The sequence below is a fragment of the Aythya ferina genome, assembly GCF_964211825.1.
Source record: "Aythya ferina genome assembly, chromosome: 3".
NCBI classification, from domain to species: Eukaryota; Metazoa; Chordata; class Aves; order Anseriformes; family Anatidae; genus Aythya; species Aythya ferina.
Window position 1 is genome coordinate 114,950,012 of NC_140298.1, and position 20,203 is coordinate 114,970,214.

The 20,203-nt window shown below is 41.8% G+C and overlaps 1 protein-coding gene across 1 annotated transcript in view; it reads right to left on the reverse strand.

Annotated features, from left to right (window-relative positions):
• Window positions 1-4,147: 4,147 nt before the first annotated feature.
• Window positions 4,148-20,203, reverse strand: part of LOC311433259 (adhesion G protein-coupled receptor F5-like) — a gene marked incomplete at its 5' end in the record, with an annotated part of 16,267 nt that continues 211 nt past the window's right edge. Inside the window, 15 exons of the mRNA XM_084512182.1 lie at window positions 4,148-5,158; window positions 6,289-6,373; window positions 9,492-9,551; window positions 9,653-9,694; window positions 10,270-11,634; window positions 12,472-12,645; window positions 13,625-13,815; window positions 15,384-15,536; window positions 15,617-15,835; window positions 16,136-16,354; window positions 16,470-16,631; window positions 17,363-17,596; window positions 19,289-19,501; window positions 19,998-20,140; window positions 20,186-20,188. Of these exons, the coding sequence (XP_084368308.1) occupies window positions 5,082-5,158; window positions 6,289-6,373; window positions 9,492-9,551; window positions 9,653-9,694; window positions 10,270-11,634; window positions 12,472-12,645; window positions 13,625-13,815; window positions 15,384-15,536; window positions 15,617-15,835; window positions 16,136-16,354; window positions 16,470-16,631; window positions 17,363-17,596; window positions 19,289-19,501; window positions 19,998-20,140; window positions 20,186-20,188 (3,340 nt within the window). The 3' untranslated portion in view covers window positions 4,148-5,081. The remainder of the gene's footprint in view (window positions 5,159-6,288; window positions 6,374-9,491; window positions 9,552-9,652; window positions 9,695-10,269; window positions 11,635-12,471; window positions 12,646-13,624; window positions 13,816-15,383; window positions 15,537-15,616; window positions 15,836-16,135; window positions 16,355-16,469; window positions 16,632-17,362; window positions 17,597-19,288; window positions 19,502-19,997; window positions 20,141-20,185; window positions 20,189-20,203) is intronic.

The following is a 20,203-nucleotide window of genomic DNA, read 5'->3' on the forward strand; positions in this document are numbered from 1 at the left end:
TTTATCAGATACCTGTCATAAGGGATGGCAGCTAACGGAAAAATACACTCTCATGGCAGTAGGTTGTAGGCAGGGAGCTGGTTGCTGCTTGTATTTACACTTGGCTTTGTCTTGATGCTCACACCAGTCCTGTGTGGCATAACAAACCATCCAAATCATTGTGTATTAAATTAAGGCATTATTATTATATATAAGGTGTAAGATTATCAATCTGGGGATTTCAGAGTTATTAAAATATTTTTAACGTAAGCTTGCAGTTCATATGTTTGGTTGCTGCTGCTTCTCAGTGGATCCAGGAAGGCAGCACAGGAATGGATGAAAGCACCACAGTCAAAAGCAAAGTGCAGCTTTCTGGAACTCCTGCAGTTCGAGTGCAAATGCTGCACTTATTCCTAAGGATACAAACTTTACAAAAAGCAAGCTGCTAAGTGCAATTTTTTTCTGGTAGTTCCTCTCCCCAGTGTGCCTGCATTGCAATTAACTCATGTACCTTCTGTCCCTGTTGTCAGCATTGTTGCTTGCCACCCCTTGTCAACCAGGAAGAGGAGAGAAAGGCACAGCTCAGGCCTCCTGAGCAGGGAAGCAAGCAGGTGTAGCTTTGCTGATTCCCAGCCCCAAGCTTATGTCCCCCCAGGAAGGGATGTCATGGCTATTATATTCAAGAAGAGGAGCTTGTCCTATCTTTTGTGGTGGTTTTTATTTTTAATTGTGTGTGTGTGTGTGTGTGTGTGTTTTTAAATCAGCAATGGCATCACTTGTGGATCTGAACCTGCCTCATTCACTTAGCCAGGGCAGGACAAGCTGCATGGGGTAAGAGGGTGAGGTGAAATGTGTAGCGATGGCTGGGGGCACCCGGTTTGTCTGAACTTGGGGACCAAAAAGTGACATGGGGACAAAAATATGTGGGGTGTGTCAAGGGGAGCGCAGGCAGACACAGGCCACGCCACTTCTCGACTGCTTTCCTGTCACACCATGCAGGGCCTAGGGACACCATGACAGGCCACTGCCTCCCTCCTGCCTCAGGGGTTGGTGGTTGGTGGTGTGAGGAGAGGCAGCACCATGGTGGCACAGGCCGTGGGCTCTGTGGGTCTGCCACAAACTGTTGTGCTCTGATTTGCACTGTACCTTGTCCCTCAGAGGGAAAAAAAAAATAAAATAAAAAATCCAGGAAGAGGCTGTGGAGGGATTAGCAGCACTTATCCCGAAGAAAAAGCTGAATAAAATTTGAAGAGGGTGTAATTTAGAAGCAATGATTCTAAAGTTTGTGTAGAGTATGTCATATTCCATACCATGGTTTTCTAACAGGAAAGTACTCAAGGAATCACATGGTCTAGGGGTGAATCTGCCTGTCAACACCATGGCTTTTCAATAGCATTGAATCCTGTTAGGTGTTGAGGACCAAAACCTCAAGGAGGCTCTTATTGCAAGTTTACAAGCAGTGGAGCTTGCTGGAGGTGCCACTGAGGTGGGATGGGCAGAGCAGGACCATTAGTTGTTCTGCTCTTCAGCTCTGCCCACGCACAGCACACCCAGTTTCCTACCAGCTGCTGGCCAGCACGGTGGGCAAGCACAGATGTTTCCTGAACATGTTTCCTGGGGCAGTGTAAGAAGCAAATGCTCTGGTCAGACCACTGAGCCATGACAGCACCAGAGTTCATGGTCCAATAAAAATAAATAAATAAATAAATAAATAAATAAATAAATAAGGTTTCATAACTGCACACCTAACAGCTAAACCCCAGTTTTAAGGTACTTCGATTTTCATGGAGTGCTGTAGCGTTTATAGTCATCCTGGACTCTGTTTTTTTTCATATTGAGGGTATGGCACTGGGCACTATCTGGGGACCACCCAGCTGGAAAAGCAGCTCTGCAGAAAAAGACCTAGGAGCCCTGGTAGGCACCAAGATGACCTGAAACCTGCAACGTGCCCTTGCTGCTAAGAAGGCTAATGGTGTCCTGGGTTGCATTAGGCAAGGTGTCGTCAGCAGGTCAGAAGAAGTGATCCTTCCCTCCACTCAGCACTGGTGAGGCTGCAGCTGGAGTGCTGTGTCCCATTCTGGGCTCCCGAGTACAAGAGAGACCTGGGCATACTGGAGGGAGTCCAGGGGAGGGCCACTGAGGTGTTCAAGGGATAAGAGCACACCTCCTACGAAGAGAGGTTGAGAGAACTGAAGAAGAGGAGGTTCAAGAAGGGATCTTATCACAGTATATAAATCTTTGAAAGGAGGTGAAGGAAGGTGAGTATCTGGAGGGCAGTGAAGGTGTAGCAATGCTATTTTCAGTGGTGCCCAGTGCAAGATGCAATGGGCACAAACTGGAACACAACAGGTTCTGTCTAAGCATCAGGAAGCAATACTGTGCCAGGCAGGTGATGGAGAACTCACATGGGCTGCCCAGACAGGTTGTGGAGTTTCTTCCTTGGAGATCTTCAAAAGCCACCTGGACATGGTGCTGGACAACCTGCTCTGGGTGTCCCAGTTTGAGCACGGTGGTGGACCCGATGACCTCTAGCAGTCCTTCCAGCCATAACCATTATGTGCTTCTGTGAGGGATCATAAAGTCTTTAAGGAATTAAGGGTGAAGTCTGAGCTTGAGGCATAAGTAATAATTGTTCGACAAGTGTCACAGTCCAAAACTCTGAGCAGAGAGTATGGGAGAAGGCAGGTCTATTCCTCAGAAACCTGTGTGTCACAATTCCATCCTTTACTATTTTTCCTGAGATAGAATAAATCAGAAGAAGGTGCCAAGGTAGTGCCTTGTCCTGATCCATTGCTAAAGAAGGTAGGGGAGAGACCCCATGTTTTCCAGAGATGAGATAACCCTGGTAGGTTTTTGTTACAATGCACTTTATCTTAGTGCCTTGTGGTTAAGCAAGAGGAGGTAAGAGTGATGGCAATTGTCAGGAAACAAGTGCCATGGCAGCCCTCACTTCAGAAGGTGGTGTGTATGGAGAAGGTTGAATTTTGATCAGGACAAAGGGGACTCAGGATGAAAGATGGGGCTGGCTGACCAAAAATAGCCAGCTGACCAAAATACCAGATTCCTGAGGTGAGCAAGCTGTTGGTGAACCACCTTGTCCTTGCCAGAGACCTGGTTCTTGCTACTGAGAGAGGGTAGGAAGGGGACAGTGTGGTTGCTGCCATGAGTTTGCCTTTCTTTTCCTTTTTATTTTCCTCCATTCAGAACTCCTGTCCTTTATTTCCTTCCCATTTTCCATGATACATGCATAGAAACAAGTGAAACCTTGGCCCCTTGTCTTTAAAACTGGCACAGATAATTTAGTCATTTCTCTTTCACAAACTGTTGTGCTTTTTGTAATGCTGGCAAGGATCTTACCTTTGAAAGATGGCCCATCAGTGCCAGACAGCTCAGCATCACATCCTGATTTTTCATTCACATACAGTCTAGACCCAGGCTTGCCCAGTTTGGGATGTGTGATGAAATCTCAGGGGTGAAACATCAGCGGAAATAAGGTGTGGTGGGACTGTACTGTCTACAGAGACTTGTGCATTGCCATTTATGATGATACAATTGACTCACTGAGAGAGGATGACTTCTGCAGCAGATCAGAACTGTACAAGCTCCTTCCAGAGTGACTTAGACTGAATGGCTGTCCAAAGGCAAATTTTGCTTGGAATTATGTGCAAAGGTCTGACTTTCAAGTTTCCATTGGCTATATATTTCAAGGAGATCCTGGATTTTCAAATATTTCTTAGTCTCTAACTGCATTCTAGTTTTAGTATTAACAACTACATCTTCAAATGGAAAACTGCTTTTGGTATAAATAATACACTTGATTGATGCTTGTTTGTTGTCTTCATTCCTCACCACCTGCCCATACCAACCCATCACACATCTGTAACAGTAAGCAAAAAGTTTCGCATCCTGGTCAATACCAATGGCCTGGGAATGAGTTCACCACCAGTAAACATAGGAGCCAAAGGGGCATATGGGGCTGTACCACCTGACTGTTGTACTTGATATTGGCCTCAAATTTATATCTTCATGACTGTCATATTTTACAGTAAGTTTTGTAACATTTATGTGTGCTACAAATAATTTGCAGGCTATTTCACAGTCCTCTGCTTGAAATAAGACTCCTGCCTTTAAAGGCATACAGGCTTGGAAATAACTGATTCCACAAATGTAGTGTTAAAGCAATAATTTATATAAAACCTTTCATTCTACCTGGCACATGCTGGTTTATATTCGTTGCAGAATTGACTCTCTGAGCCCTCTGAGTTTGATTCTCCTCTGGAAGGAGACCCAAAAATACAGACTTTATAAAAGAGACTCCTTGCATACAAAACACTTAATAATTGCATCACCCTCTGTGGCAGAGGGCAGCAACCCCCTCTTTCTTGCCACATTACATCTAGGGAAGGTCAATTATAATTACAGATATAAAGCTTTCTTTCCTTTAAAAAGTGCCACATAGAGCTTTGAGTACATCCCATCTGAAAGAAAATCACACAGGAATCATCACAGTCTTCATTTTTTTTTTTTTTTTTTTTTTTATGAGCCAGAAGTGGGAATATGAAATAGGCCTTCTCAATTGTAAGTCTGGCTCCAGGAAGTCTTCAATAGAAATCAGAGAGCATTATACCCGATAGCTTTCCAGACTCTAATAGGAGGGTAGGTGAGAAGCTATGGGATACTTGTTTATATTCACAGGGTTTTGGAATCACTCAGAGATTTGGTAGGAGAAATACAAAAACCACTGGACAACAGCTGTGAGTAGCACTGCAATTCATGGCTCAGTACTGCACAGTGCTAAGCACCCTCTTTAAGGCCAAGGATTCTTCAATGTCTTTACCAGCACTTGAGGGCCTTCTCATCCTTCCAAGCTTCAAACGTCTTGTCATTTCTTCTGTTATTGGCAGTCCCTCTAAAATTCCACCTCACAAAGCTTCCCTGCCTTACATGTTAACCAGAAAGGATTATTCCAGAAGAATGCACCAAGGCACAGTATAGTCAATGGGAAGCAGTCCACTGCTTGACGACTCACAGACGCTTTTTGTGTGTGTCTTGGAAAGGGCAGAGTTCCTTTCACAGTTAAATAGTTTAGCGTTTGCAGTGCCTCAGTTAAGCAAAGAATATGACTTGGAAGTGTTTTCAGAAGAGCTGGATGGCTCTGAAGAAGATACTGTGTATTTTCCTGCAAAACAAAGTGCAGCGATTAGACAGAAGGACAGATGGTGTGAGATACATTGGCACTGCAGAGTAAGGACATTTAGACCTTTCCTGATGACCTGATACTGGCTTCTGTTTCTGGATGACGGCAATGCTGGTGACCACAGAAGTCAGTGTTCTTGGTGATACATCCACGGTATGTCAGCCTGAACTGAGCATCGTGCCACACAGCAGTAAAATTGCTACTGCTCACACACGTGGAGGGACTTAGTGGTCCTCCTTGAGCATGGAGGTACATTTAGAACATATGTACCCGAACTGAATCCCGGCTCCCTCCCTCCTGTGTCCAAAAGGCTTTAAAGTAAGGCCCAGGTGCAGAGAGCCCTGAAGGAGAGCATGGAAGAGAGGTCATGGCACAGTGCTAATAATACGGGAGCTGTAGGTGGTGGCAGCATGGAAGGCAGCTGTAGACACATGCCGTTTTTGTGGTGGGAGGCTTCTTTATCTGGTTAGTGTGAGGATGTAAATTTACTGCACTGTAACAGAGCTGGAGATTAACTTCTTGTTCCTATACCTGACTATTACCAGACCCTTAAAAAACAGCTGCTTGCTTACATTAGCTTCCTTTAAAACCCACTTTGACCAAATGCCACCATCTCCTCTGAGCAATGACTGGATACAAAGGTCACCCATTCAGGAACAAAATTATGTGTATTTTCAGCAATGCTTCTTGCAAAATAAAATCATAACTGAAATGGTGACATCCACAGAATGACTTCCAGGGAACCTTTGAAGAGATAAAATTCCAAGCTCCAGGGTGGTGAGGATTGTGTGAATACTTAACTGAGGAGCACTGCATCGTGACATCATTAAGCTCAAAATACAGCCCAGTTAGTGGCTTTTAGACTTGGTGAAACATCTAATTCATATTTTCGTGTTAGACAGTTACGCTGCTAACATTACGCTACAATCATGAACAATTATGCTAGTGATGCCAATGACTTGTGTAATTACAGTTCCTTTGCACTAGAAGATGAAATACCGTCTATGGATGGATGGACGGACTGATAGATATTGGGACAGACAGACCCTGGGAATGGGAACTCAGACAAAACCTTGCTAGTAGTTCAGTAGGAGAGAGCTATTGTCACATACCTGTTTTGCCACATAAGTTGTTGAAGGTTCTTGAAAGTGGGTAGCCCATAGAGAACATTGGTGACACCAAGATCAGGGAGGTTGACTGTGAGAAAGAAATTGATTTTTTTGTTAAAAGCCTAGAACACTCTTTGTAGCTGTAACGAGGGAAGAAAAAGGCCACAATTAAAAGCTGTTCAGTAGTACAGGCAGGGGGCAGGTTAGATGTCTGTTTGGCATTGAGTTCACCCATTTGCATGTTTATGATGGCAGTGAAGGAGATTTATAGGAACTTTAAAAAAATAAACAACACAAAAAGTAACAGGCTGTCTTTAACAATTGGCCAGGGAACATGGCTTAAGCTCCAGAGTCTGTCCATGTCAAACAGTACAGCGTACCGGTCCCTTACCCTAGGGAGCATATACCTTAAGGTACCCAGTAAAGCTAAAATTTATATACATGTACTTGGGGATAGCCATTGAAAGCTGCTGAGATAATCAAAGGCAAATTTAATTCTGCACACTAGAGGGCGTTGGAATACAACTCTGTACAATCCAGTTGGGAAGGAAGGAAGGGAGATTTTGCTGCTGAAAGCAGTTTCTTTTTCAGATCTTGCATAGTTGGAGAATTTAATGGGGTTCCTGCAAGAGGTATGTTAAAACAAAACAAAACAAAACCAACCAAACAAACAACAACAACAAAAAAAGAAAACGTCTTTCTCTGTTCAGTCTGACTGTTTATGGTGGGGGAAATTAGGCAATTTTGTGCATTGTCACCTACATAATAAAATGGTAGAGAAAGAAGGTAAACTAATCACATCTAAAACATTTGATCAAAGGCTTTGATCGTGCTTTATTTATTCCTTTTCAGCAGAACTGCCAAGGGAATAGGTCAGCTCCCACTGCCTGGGGCAGCTTCTACAGTGTCAGCTTGAGTTGGAAGTGTCTGCCCTGAGAGATTTTGTTTCAAATGAATTCAGAGCTGAAGTTTAACAACTTAAGGCTTAACAAATTGTTCTTTCTACTTTATTCTGCTGGATATGTCCATTAGGGAATGAGGAAATTGCCATCCCTAATGGTAGTTTTACAAGTTATTCCTTCTTTCCTACCAGCTTCCTGGGTAAAAGGAATTGTTTTCCCACAATTGGAATAGCACTACATCCATCAGATGTCATTTTCAAGGCAGAGACAAGGAATAACACTTTAAAAAAATGTTAGGAGATGTTGCTAGCTATGAATTCCCTGAGATAATCCTGCAGAAAACACTGGAAAACTTGGAGTACTAGTTTTTTTTTTTTTTTTTTAAAAAAAGGTGGATTATTTTGGGGATCCTATATGAAAAAATATTGGGCAGAAACTGCATCTTTCATGTCTTATCTTGACATGACAAGATGCCTTGATGTGCCAGATGTAATGGCAATATGATATTCTCAATTTATGTCTGAGAAATTACATTCACCCATAAGGAGAGCAACCGATTCCAAGATTTCCCCTAGCTGCCTACAGAATAAGTCATCCGTGCTGTTGTCCTAGGTGGGCGGTCAATAGTAGACACCCACAAAGACATCTGATTTGCCCCCTTAATCCTCACCCATAGGCTCTTTACTCCATCATCACTAAAAGCAAGAACAATACAATCTAATTTCTCCCTTACATGCAATGCAACAGCACCTCGCCTGCCCTGCTGAACCCTCTTGAAGAGCTGATAGCCCTCCATCCCAGCACTCCAGTCGTAGGACTCATTCCACCAAGTCTCACTAATACTGATGATATTATAACTCTGGGAAAGGACCAAAGCTCCCAGTTCGTCCTGTTTGTTCCTCATACTGTGTGTGTTGATATAAAAGCATTTCAGATGTATCTGCTCCCATTTGCCTTGCCACCCTCAGATGGCAACATACCATCCCTTGGCTTAATCTGAGTGTTTCTAATCCTATCCCCTTCCCCATTGATCCTAGTTTATAGCTCTTTCAATCTATTTTGCCAGGTTGTGAGACAAGAAATGTTTTCCCCATCAAGACAGTTGGATCCCATCAGGCTGCAGCAGACCTCTTGTCTTGAAGAGGTCTTTATGGTTATAAAACTCAAAACTCTGTCAGAGGCACCAGTCTTGGAGCCACTGAAGACCTGGACTCACCTATTACTTTCTACATCTCTCCTCATTACTGGAAGGATTGAGGAAAACACAATCTGTGATCCTGTATCCTTTAGCTATCTTCCCATCTTTTGATAGACCTCAGGCTTCTTGATGTGACTTCATTGATATCCACATGACAGAGCAGGAGAGGGTAATAATCTGAAGGCTGCTTACTCAGCAGCCATTTTCCATTTTTGTGCAAGCATTTATTTTTAAAGATAGGGGTGAAACTGGTCTCCCCCTTTAATATAAATGCCTATCCTGAGCAGAGGCATTTCCAGTCCCTCCATTTGAGCTCTGCTTCTATGCAGGGAGGAATATGAGAGACAGTGGGGCCAGAGAAAGTATCTGCAGAGACAAGAGCAGCCTTACAGGAACTTCCTTAAGGATCCAGCCCCTATTTGTAACACCATTTCTCTTTTTAGTCAGTGAATGTTTTGGATTCAATGCAGAAATTTGCCGGGTTTGGGACCCAAGTCTCTCCTCTTCTAGGAGAGTGTCCAGGCCACTTGGTTACAGAATCCTGTTCATTTCTGTGCAATCTTTAGCTCATTGAAATCTGATTGTTTATTGCACTTTGACATGAATTTGACAAAAGATTGTTTCTTCCTCTCATTTTCTGTTCTCAGCATAAACTGTGGGTTTACCTATCACCTCTCTTAAAAGTTCAGGTGGCAACATCTGCATCCATTCCTACTTACAGCTGAAGGGCACTTGCCTCAAGAAGTTCCTTTTGTGTTTATCTTAGGTTGTGAATAAATAGTGATGCCAATGAATCTTCCTGTTTTATAACTTAAAGTTTTAGTACATTTTGTGGTTTATTTATTATGGAATTCAGTATGTTTTTATATGCTGCTCTAGATCAAATCTCCACCAAGCTCCTTCTGATTTTTGATCAATTATTACAGGTGAAATAATGAATTTTGAAAAAAGGGTTATATTCATATTTGTGTTGTTAATTTCTTCTCTCTCTCTGACCAATTCTAGTAAATTCAGAATATAAAGTGCATTAGACTTAAAAGACACTTGGAGAATGTTAGCCTATTCAACAGTAATGTTGAAATATGCTCTTAGATCAAGCATCTAACCTTTGTTTGCTGTGAACTCCATCTGGACAGAGAATTCCTCTTCAGCAGGGCTTCTGTTATCTATTTGTTCAAGAAAGAAAAATCCATTACTAAATACAGCAATTGTGTTCAAATTACAACAATATCTATCACACAATATAAAAAATAGTTTGAATTCTTACCTTCTTGTCCCAGAGAGTCCCAAACACCAAAATGAATAATCCCTGGGAGACAGAAAATTATATGTTTAACACCAACCTTTCAATTGCAGTATCACATACATTGTTCATATTGACTATTTAAACTCTGAACTCTGACTAAAAATTCTCAGTCATGGATTTTAGTCAGTTCCTCTCTTTCATATTAGCACTGCTCAGCTGGTTCTGTTGATTTACAGGCAGTTTATACTCCCTCGTTACTTGAACCTGCAAGAGCATGATGTGATGCTCCCAGTTGCACTATAAATGACAACAGACATGCTGAAGCTTGCCCACTTGAAAATAAGAGGGCTATTTTCCTAATCTTCAGGATAGAAGTTTTCCCCAAAGCTACTGCCAAAATTAGAATTTATGTCTATGCAAGATTTATTCATAAGGCACATCTTAAGGCAACTTAGAATAAGAGATTCTTCTGAATTCCTGCAATGGGTTTCCCAAAGAGCCCTTTGGGATTAAGGACATATAATGCAAACCTGAGCTTTCACAAACTGTTTTTATTTCTCATAACACAGCACTGCAAGAATGTCACTACATGTTAAATGGTCATTGACGAAACAAAACCATGCATATGTGTAACTCACCTGCAAAGTATTGAGCAGAGCGAAGAGGATGTGGAAAGCGTTGTTTTTGTTTTCAATGATGGTGGCAAGACCAAATCCCCAGGTGAGGCCTAACAGTGGTGTCAAGATGGCCAGACTTTTGCCGATTTGAAACAACGTCTTTCTCTCCTGCTTGTTGGTCTTGTCCCCAATGTTTGGCCTTAGTATTTTTATTATAACAACTCCAGTTATAAACAAATTCATGGCCACAATAGCCAGGGCAGGTATGATGAAGGCTAAGAGAGCTTTGCTGTCATCCCAGTTGAGCCAGCAGACATCCTTTCTGGTGTAATTCTTCTGTGGCAGTGTGACAGCAATGGTAATAACTGCAAAGACAAAGGGGCACCCATATCCCAGACAGAATGCCAATACTTTCTGGATGGTCTTACTTGTGTTATGGAAGATGAAGACCAATCTGTAGAAAAGAATGAGGCCAAGGCTGAACATCCAGAATAAGCCACACAGGTAGAATAGATGGATGAAGAAGGTGGCCGCAATACAAATCTCTCTATTTTTCTGTAAGTTTTGCTCATTGATGACAGCAGTGACAATGAACCAAATGTCAGCAACTAGGAGTGACGTAGATATGTTGAGTATACAGATGTGACGCATGTAGGAGGTTGTGTTGTTTGTTACATTTTTCCAAACTAAGGATTCAATTATAATGCAGACCACTAAACTCACGATTGAAATGGCCAGGCCACTGTAGGTAATAAACACTGAAGCAGAATTGTAAGACGGTTTTCCAAGTGACATCAAAATGGAGAATGGTGTCAAGTGATTGCAGGAGCAAGTAACGTTACCTTCTTTATCTGTTGATATGCAACTATAATTATCCCACTTTCCTCTGTTTCCATTGAAGCTGAAGTTCCAAAAGACACACTGGGGTGACTTTAGAGACATGTTTGCTTTTTGAAAGGTCATATTAATATAGAAGTTCTGGGGTCTCTCGCTGCTCAGAGTTGTTATTACCACTAAGCTATTCACATATTTGTTATAATTCCTAGGCAAAATCTGTCCAATTGCTGAGCAGGCCACACTGACAATGGTTGAGTTTGGGGGTAGAGTCACAGATTTCTCAATTAGCACATTAGCACTGAGGTTTCCTACTTTGTTGAAGTCCTTATTATAGTCTGTGCTCCTGTTTTCTGTAACAACCATACCTTGTAGCTCAAGAGTTTTGGTGCTGACATCAGGAAAGGTATTATTAACTGGCTGGAGATTCTCAGAAAATCTTTCTACTGAATACAGTAAAAGAGAACTGCTGGATGCATTCTTATTATTCAGCTCTGTCCAAAATTCCATGTTGGAATCATTAACTATATTGTCCACTGTAGAGAAGAAGGACTGTAAAAACAGAAGAAAAATGTTGTAACTGAAATCCCATACAAATTGTTAGTTCAGATGATTTCTGCATCATTCTAGAATTGCCTTTTGAAAAGGCCAAACCTTTTCTTCTTTTGCTCAGTCCATATGAAACCTACATGTACAGTTATTACTCCTCTGCATATCCTGCTTTCAAGTCAAGACTTCCAAAGTAGATTTTACTTGTCTTGGCTTTTCTTTACATATCAATATATTTTCTTTTCCAGCCTTTTTGCCAGGCCTCAACCTTTGTCCTATTTTTTTTTGTCTCTCTGTCTCACTTATTGTTCTGCAGCTAGAAAACATCAAGTCCCTTTGTACATTTCTGCTCTCAGAAGAGCAATGCTGTTCCTCTATACCTGACAACCAAGGCTTCCAAGCAGTCCTACAATGTTTTGCCATTCATTTGCTGTAACATCCAACTGATATTCCTTGCTTCATCATGGCACCTGTAATTTACTCTCCCTATCCTTATTTCAACCCTTTATTTTTTTCTGTTCCTGCTTCTGCTCCATCATTCCTTGGCCTTTCCTCTAACTTTGAATAGTAGAGACATTTAAGGGTCCCTAGAACATTTCTAGTTGCTAAACACAGAGCACTCTCTTTCATCCATGAGCTCCTAGTCTTCATCACTGTGACTCTTCATAAACTCATCTGTATCTTTGCTGCCATTTCATATTTGAGGTCATTTCACCTCCTCCATTTCCTTCCTGTTCCTGAAACTAACCATGAAAGTTCTTCAGGGAGAATATCACCTTCTTTGACAAAAGAGACTGAAGGGCTTGTTAAGTATTGGTAAGCCTTAAAATAAAACCTTACCGTGATAATGGACTTGCTTGCATTTGCTGGGATAGCAGAGATATTATGCAGGATGTTAACAATTGCAGCTAGGTCTGCGGAAGAATTGACATTTTGCTGGAGTTCTGTCACATTCTGGAGTTGCTGAAGAAAGATGGGTAGCTCTGTTTTTGCCACAGGACTGTTGACCAAAGACTGGAACAGAAGATAACAGTGCATCACATGTATGCAATTTGCCTGGAGCTTGATCCTCCTTCATAATGGCTACACCTGTACTAATAAGATAAACAGAACCAGAGTCATTCTGGTCATAGTGTTAAACTCTGCTAGGGTATCCTAAGTGCCTAGTGAGCATGATCTATTGTCTGTACTAACTCACAGACTGCTCCTAGAAATTTCTGGGAGAAAATAGTTGGCCTGGACCCAAGCTCCGTGAGGGAATAATCTAGCAGGTTAAGAAAATATGTTATTATTGAGTCACTGTACCTCTGCTTTAATTTATTAAAAAGAAAGATAAAAGTTCTTATCTAACCTCACTGAGAGAAGGGTGACTCTGGATGGTCTGTAGAAGCAAAGAGCACTATGATAGGACACCTAGCTTGAAAACCAGGACCCAGCACCTATCTGAGAAGTGTGGTGGCTGAGGGGCTGTGGCCTAGTGGGAAGTGTCCCTTCCCATGTCTGGGGGCTGGAATTAGATGATCTTTAAGGTCCCTTCCAACCCAAACTGTTCTGCAATACTGTGATGTAGTAAACTGGGACTGGGCTGCGGACGGGGTAGCAGCCCACAGTTGCCCATATGACCTCAGTGTGCTCTGTGGCAATTTTGGGGCTTGTGCCCACCAGCGTCCACCGTGGCCGTACCTGAACATGGGTCAGGAAACATCCAAGGACAGGGCAGGACGCTGTGGATAAGACCACCTGTGTCTGAGGATTGTGTTCATGTGTGTGGCTGTTGGCCATGCAGTGCCATATGCCTGCTGGGCCAGAGAAGGGGGCCTGGCCTGTGTAGATTTAGCCAATCATTCTTTATACCTTCTAAAAGATAGTTTTAATTAAATACTTGTATTTTGACAACTTCCGGCATTTTAGATGATGTTAAGTAATAACAAAAAATATCTGTTCTCTAGAGCTAGCCCCTCTCCCCAGCCTCATAAAAACTCATTCACATTACCTCTGCTCTAATCAGCAGGCTGTTTATTTGTTCAGACACACAGTTATTCCTTTCCAGTTTCCATGATTTCTTGTAGCACTTGTAAATTTCATTGCCTCGGATAAAATTATTACTTAACAAACGGCATGGCTTTATTAATGTGTCCTCTTCCCCTCCATAAAAATTGTTTTCTGAGCAGGAATTTTTGCTTTCTGTATCAGGAAAAAGACATTGAGAAGCATGGAGATGAATAATTTATCTCTCATCAGACCTGTGACCTACTGAAGTTCCAAATTGTTTATATTAGGATTTCAGCTTGCTCTCTGCATTAATTATGACCTTTCATTGGGTATATGTCTTGGAAAGGTTTTTTTTTTTTTTAGTTAGTTTGTTTGTTTGTTTTTCCCCCCAACAAATTCCAAGACTTTACTGTCCTCTGTAATAAGAATAGTACAGAAAATTAATTTATATCTTCAAATATTCTTCCAAGGCCTAAGCAGAATCTTTCTGAGAGTTAGAAAACTTTTATAGGAACCTTGTACACCGGTTCCTCATTTATAGGTACTTTAGTGCTTGCTGATTCTGTCTGGGACTAATGACAAGATGCTTCAAACTCAAAAGCTTTTACAACTCAAATAAAAACAGGAGGCAAAACCTGGTGAAAAGAACACCAGATTTTAAATTCTCAAACCAGGGGTTTGGATTCATGAAATTAAAAATAAAATTAGATAAAGCCCCTTGTTTTTGAGTACTGAATCCAATCACCAGACCAATACCTAAAGTTTTAGTATTTGTCCATTAGATTGCATTGTGTAATAGCGTTGGACTTGGGACTATATTGACCACTTTCTAAATTCTCTGTACATCTGTGACCATCTCTAGCCTGAGGGTGAGTTTATTCTGCTAAGGGACTGAGTTCTGCTGTAGCACTAACAATGAATTCATTAAAACTTTGATAGTGTGGCCTTAGCACATTTTTGATGAACGTGTCTGCTAATTGGCTTTGACTGGGCACAGTAGCTGCCAATGAAAGCAAATAGAGCATCTACATGTTTATTGCCTAAGAGTGAAATCTGGCCAGATAGGCTGATCCACGCTAGGCACCACTACCATGGAAGAAACAGAATTTCTGTAGTAGGGGGTTTCTAACGTTTCTTTCTTACCAGTTAATGATTAAGGAGCTGAAATAGCCATACTCTGGACAGACCAAAACATCAAAACTGGATTTAGCCATGTTGAATTCTAATCATGCAGTACTTCCCGCAGAGCTGACTTGGAAGCTTGGTGTGCCCTGGTCTCTGTAATACCTCAAGGAGGCTGTAATTCTTGTCATTCTTGCTATCCCCCAAGCTGACCTCCTGAGTTAAATGACTTCTTCCTGAGGCACTGCGATCTTTTACCCTTGCTAAATTGCTGGTGCCAGTTGGGAGCTGCATGACTGCACTGCAGCACAGGAGATGAAGCTTGGTGGTGCAGGCTACATCAGAGGGAGGTAGGGACAGAAGATGGCTGAACTATAACTGCCTGGGAACATGCTGGGACCACTGTCAAATACAGTGAAGACAAAACAATTTGAATATTTTTTTGTGTGTCTAAAATACCAGCAAAATTTGTATTTTCCTCTGCATTCCAAAATTTCCTGTCAAAAAGGAGAAAAAAATTCTTGGCTAACAAAATCTGTTCCTGTTAGGAGTCACCAGTGATAAAACTCATGGCATCTGGTTTAACAAGGATACCGGGCTTTCCTTTTAGCAGCTTTAAACAGTGACTTTTTTCTTACCAGGTATCAGCTTCAGTTGTATGTTTTGACTCTTGACCTCCTGTTTCATGCTGTTAACAAACCTGTAATATACCTCGAGATTTTGCTGTTTTTCACATTCTTTTTCTTCATAATCGTATGGGTAGCACAAGAAATTTCCGTATTTCTGTCTTACTGCATGGAAAGTTTAAGATAAGTTAACACAGATTTTAGGCCAATCAGCTAGTGATTCTGCAAGCTTATCTTATTCTTACCAAGTTGAAATTCTTTTTTTCCAACCACAAATGTAACATGATAATCTTCTATGGTGTTAGCACTTATGCAGCAGTTGAAGTGTTGTTTAATGTTGCATTTTATAGATGTTTTAATGGGGTATAGCCAGATGTTCGTTGTCAGAGGTAAGGGAATAACATTGACAGTCACATTGGCAGAAGTGTTCGAAGACTTATTGGAGAAAGTACAGATGTAGGTGCCTGAAAGCAGTAACACAAAAAACATTTTTGGGTCAACAGAAGTGCTCCTCAGCTATTACATGATCCTGAGCCCTGTTAATGAACACTCACAGTGTTGGCAGCATTGTGTCTTGCTGTCCTCCAGCAGCTTTAATTTTAACTCTTTTACATTTATATATATATAAATATACACACACACACATATATAGTTAATTACCCATGGTCAAGCATCTCAGTGATTTGCTGGGCTAGAGATGCTGTAAATGGTCTGGTGCAGAGATTTCATTGCCTTTGTAGCCAGTACAAACCATGTTCACTCACCATTCCAGTCCTGAGTGGCAAGATTCACTGAGAGCACAGATGTGGCTATGGATTTGTTGGTTGTGATGCATGAAGCACATTCTACTGTTTGTATTTTATCTCCAGACTGGATTTCCCAAATAATGCTGTCATAATTTCTCACATCACCTTTGCACGTTAGCTTGAATTCCTTTCCCTCAGAAACTGATGTGTTTACACTCGAAGATATTCTTACATAGTCTGAAACAACACAAGATAAATGTTGTATTACTGAGGGTCTCTTATTACAATCATTTGTTTGCAAATTGTATGTGCCACACAGGCCACTGATGGTCTCTTACGTGCTGACTCTTACCTGTTCGTGAGTATGTCACTATGATGTTTTGACTTGCCCTGGCACCATGTCCGGTCTGGAACTCGCACGTATATGTCATCACTGTAGCCAGCTCATGTAGGCATAGTGATTCAGTGATGTTGAGCTCATATTCAGTGCATTTTTTTTTGTCAGTGGAGGCTCCTAGAGACAAATAAATGTTCTTTGAAGGGCTGTGGATGTCCAAGGCTCTCAAAATCATAAGCAGTCACACTAGCTAAGGAAAACCTTGTAGATTTGTATGTAACCTTTCACAGTGTGGAACTTTTAATTCATCAATGCTAAAGTCCACTCACATCCTTTACTCTGGCAACACTCACCGTGGTTTCCAAAGGCCTGAAGCCATGCTCTCAATACTGTACTGGGCACCTACACCAACAGTTATCTAACAAAGAGCAACAACATTGTTTGGAAACCTCAGGATAAACCAAAATGAAGGCTATCCTGGTTCAGCCTGGCCTCATTATCCGCGATATTAAGAAAATATGGTAAGTAAATCAGGGAGAAGGTTACTTTGGGAAAGCCTAACCATGGGGAATCAAAGGCAAAACAATTCCTTGCAGCAGGAGAGGATTTCACCACTGTCTTTGAAAGCACAGCTGATGGAGAATGCAAAAGTAAGCTTTTTGGAAAAAGTCAGTGTGATGCTGGTCTAGGCAGCTGTTTCCAACTAGGATGTCACAGTTTTGAGCATCAGTGTCTGCGCACTGCATGGAGACACCCAGAATCCCACGGTTTGTTACCTGGCCCCCGCTTCGGAGCATACCCTGTATTCATGTTGGACTTGGCCTTTGGGGTATCTGCTGCCAGCAGGGGGAGTTCTCTGAAGAACAAACAAACCTAGCCGGTGAAAGACAATCTTTTGTTAATCTTACCTGTAGTAGTGTTTGTTCCATTTAACTTCCAGCCACTCGTAATTGATCGGGAGTATATGTTTAAACAACAGAACAGCAAGTTACTTGTTGCTTGAATGTCAGGACTGTTGCAGCTAATTTTCGTGTCGTTTGAGTATGAAGTGATGCTTAGTGAAGATACTGTTATGTTTCGTATGTCTTTGTATATCAGCCTGTAATAGTCACTGATTTTTGAGAAAACGCACGTATAGGAACCTGCAAATCATCAACAATATTTTAGCATTGAGAACACATTTTGCAGTTGTTTCCACTACTTTTGGAGTTACGAACTGCAAGCTACTTTGCATCTAGTTTTCACATGTCTCAGCTCTGCAGTGGCTCTTTTCTTTGCTGATCAAAATGTGCTCTAAGGTCATCTACAGTCTCTCTGTAAGAGGTTCTCTGCAGTCTCCAGGTGCCAAAAGTATTCAGACTACGCAGCTTCAGTACTGATGGCACTTGAGAAGAGGACAAGGCTCTGGGACTGAGTTGGTGCATGGTGATCTGAGTATTGCCCGGAGTCCAGCTATCAGCAATACATCATGGTAAGAACACAGATCGACTGCAGAATGTTCATACACAGAATCGGCAAGATTTTGGTTTCCAAGGTGGACTCTACAGCATCTGTTAATCTGAGTGTGGGCACCTATGCTTCTCAGAAGGTATTGCCAAATAGAGCTATTTATTGGCCATTTTGGACCAGACTAGGCTAGAATGGAATAGTTCTTGTGGCAGGGGCCTACGAAGACCATCGAGTCCAACTGCCTGACCTCCCTCACAGTAAAGAAATTTTTCCTAATGCCCAGCCAGGGAGCAGAGGCCAGTACCACCCTCCTCAGGAGGCTGCAGAGAGCACTGAGGCCACCTCTCAGCCTCCTCTTCTCCACACTGGACACACCACGTGTCCTCAGCCTTTCATCACAGGACATGCCTTCCAGCCCTTTTACCAGCTTCACTGTCCTCCTCTGGACGCATTCAAGGACCTTAACATACTTTTTATATTGTGGAGCCCAGAACTGCATGCAGTAGTCAAGGTGAGGCCACACCAATGCTAAATATAGTGGGAGAATCACCTCTTTCTTAGGAGCTGGTCCCTTGGATGCATCCAGGTTTCCTTTTGAAATGGGCAGTCACAGCCCCAGATTTCCTCTGTGTTTTAGGTATATAGGTACCCCTTCCCATTGGGATAGGCTACTGAGTAGGCCACTTTCAAAGGAATGGAGATGCCAAGGTTCAGGACATCCTTAGTCCAAGACCATTTGGAGCCCACAGCTCCTATCTCCCATATGTATACCCAAAGACGTGGCCAAAGTCTACCCTTTCTGAAGTTGAAAGTAGAATTTATGACCCAAAAAGATGAACTGAGTGGGAGCTTGAGTCAAATCTCTGATAATACATGAAAATTTCCCCAGCAACTCTCCCAAGTACAATGCCGCCGACTTAACCTTTTTTTTTTTTTTTTTTTTTATTTTTTTTTTATTTTCAAAAAGCTCTAAACATGAACACAAGAAAAACTGTAACTCCAAGGTCTTATTAGTTAGCTTATGTTTGCAAAGAGGACAAGGACCTTCAAGGAAAAAAATTCAACCACAACCTCAGTTACCACATGCAAAGGAGAAGAAGGCTTCACATCTGTGTAACCACTCCTGTGATGTGACAGTGAAGCCTGACACTGGGGATATCCATGCCTATACAGTCACCTCAGCCTTTTTATACCTTACTGGCACTGCCAGTCAGTAGGTAGGTAGTTACGGAAAACCAAACCAAAACCAAAATAGGAAAATTATGAGGGACAGTGTATTTTTCAGTTTCACTCTAGGGAAATGCATTCACTACGTTCTTCTGAGTTTTGTAGAATTAGCCACACTAGAGATTTGCATTTGCTGTTTTAATGATAGAAAATCATACCAGAATCCTTCGTTGTAACATTGATAATCGTAAGAGTTGATCTTGATATTCTAGCTGTAAATTCTGTCTTCAGCAGATGCCGGGAGCTGTGTGAGATGGTCTGATTGGAGTGATACCAGGTCGCGTTCCCAGACTCTGCATTTATCTCGCACATCAGTGTTACTGTATCCCCTTCAAAAATGTCCACAGGATTCACAGTGAAGTTTGTCTGATCTGGGAAGACAGAGAGCAATGTTCTGCATTATTGTCATGTCAGCATCTATATGGTGTCTTTCATCTTGTGAGAATCCTAGGCACTTTGCAACCATTACACACTCAGTGTCAGTTGCAGGGCACCATCTCTCATACAAGATATGACATTTTCCCACAACATATTCTTCTAATGTCTTTGTCAGCCAAAGACCCCAGAAGGTTTTATGCAGACAGCCAGAAGTGTTATCACCGCTTCTTCTTTCTGTGTAGAAAAACTGGGAGGAGAAGCAACCAGGTTAAAGTAGCCCTCTGAGTAGTCCCTGTACTGTGTGCAAGGCCATCTCATGGAAGTCCTAAGCTTTGGTGGCACAGGAGGAAAAGAAACAGGCAGAGAAATATATAGTTTTTGAAGGTCTGGTACTGAAAAATCAACAATATAAGGTGGCTACACGGTTCAGGCTAGCAATACTAAAAAAAAAAAGGTTGAAATGAAATACTGAGAGAGCTTTAAACTTACTAGTTATTTCTGTTGTGAAGGAGCTGGGTATTAGATAGTAAGATTGATTTAGGAATTTTGGTACACGTAAGTTGGAATAGAGTATCTCACTGAAGGTTACTGCTCTTGCTTTTACGTCGTAGTCCACAGAAATACTTCCAGGCCTGAACAAAGCAGAATGAGAGAAGCATCATAAATTATCAGCTTGCAAACTAGTATATTTCCAT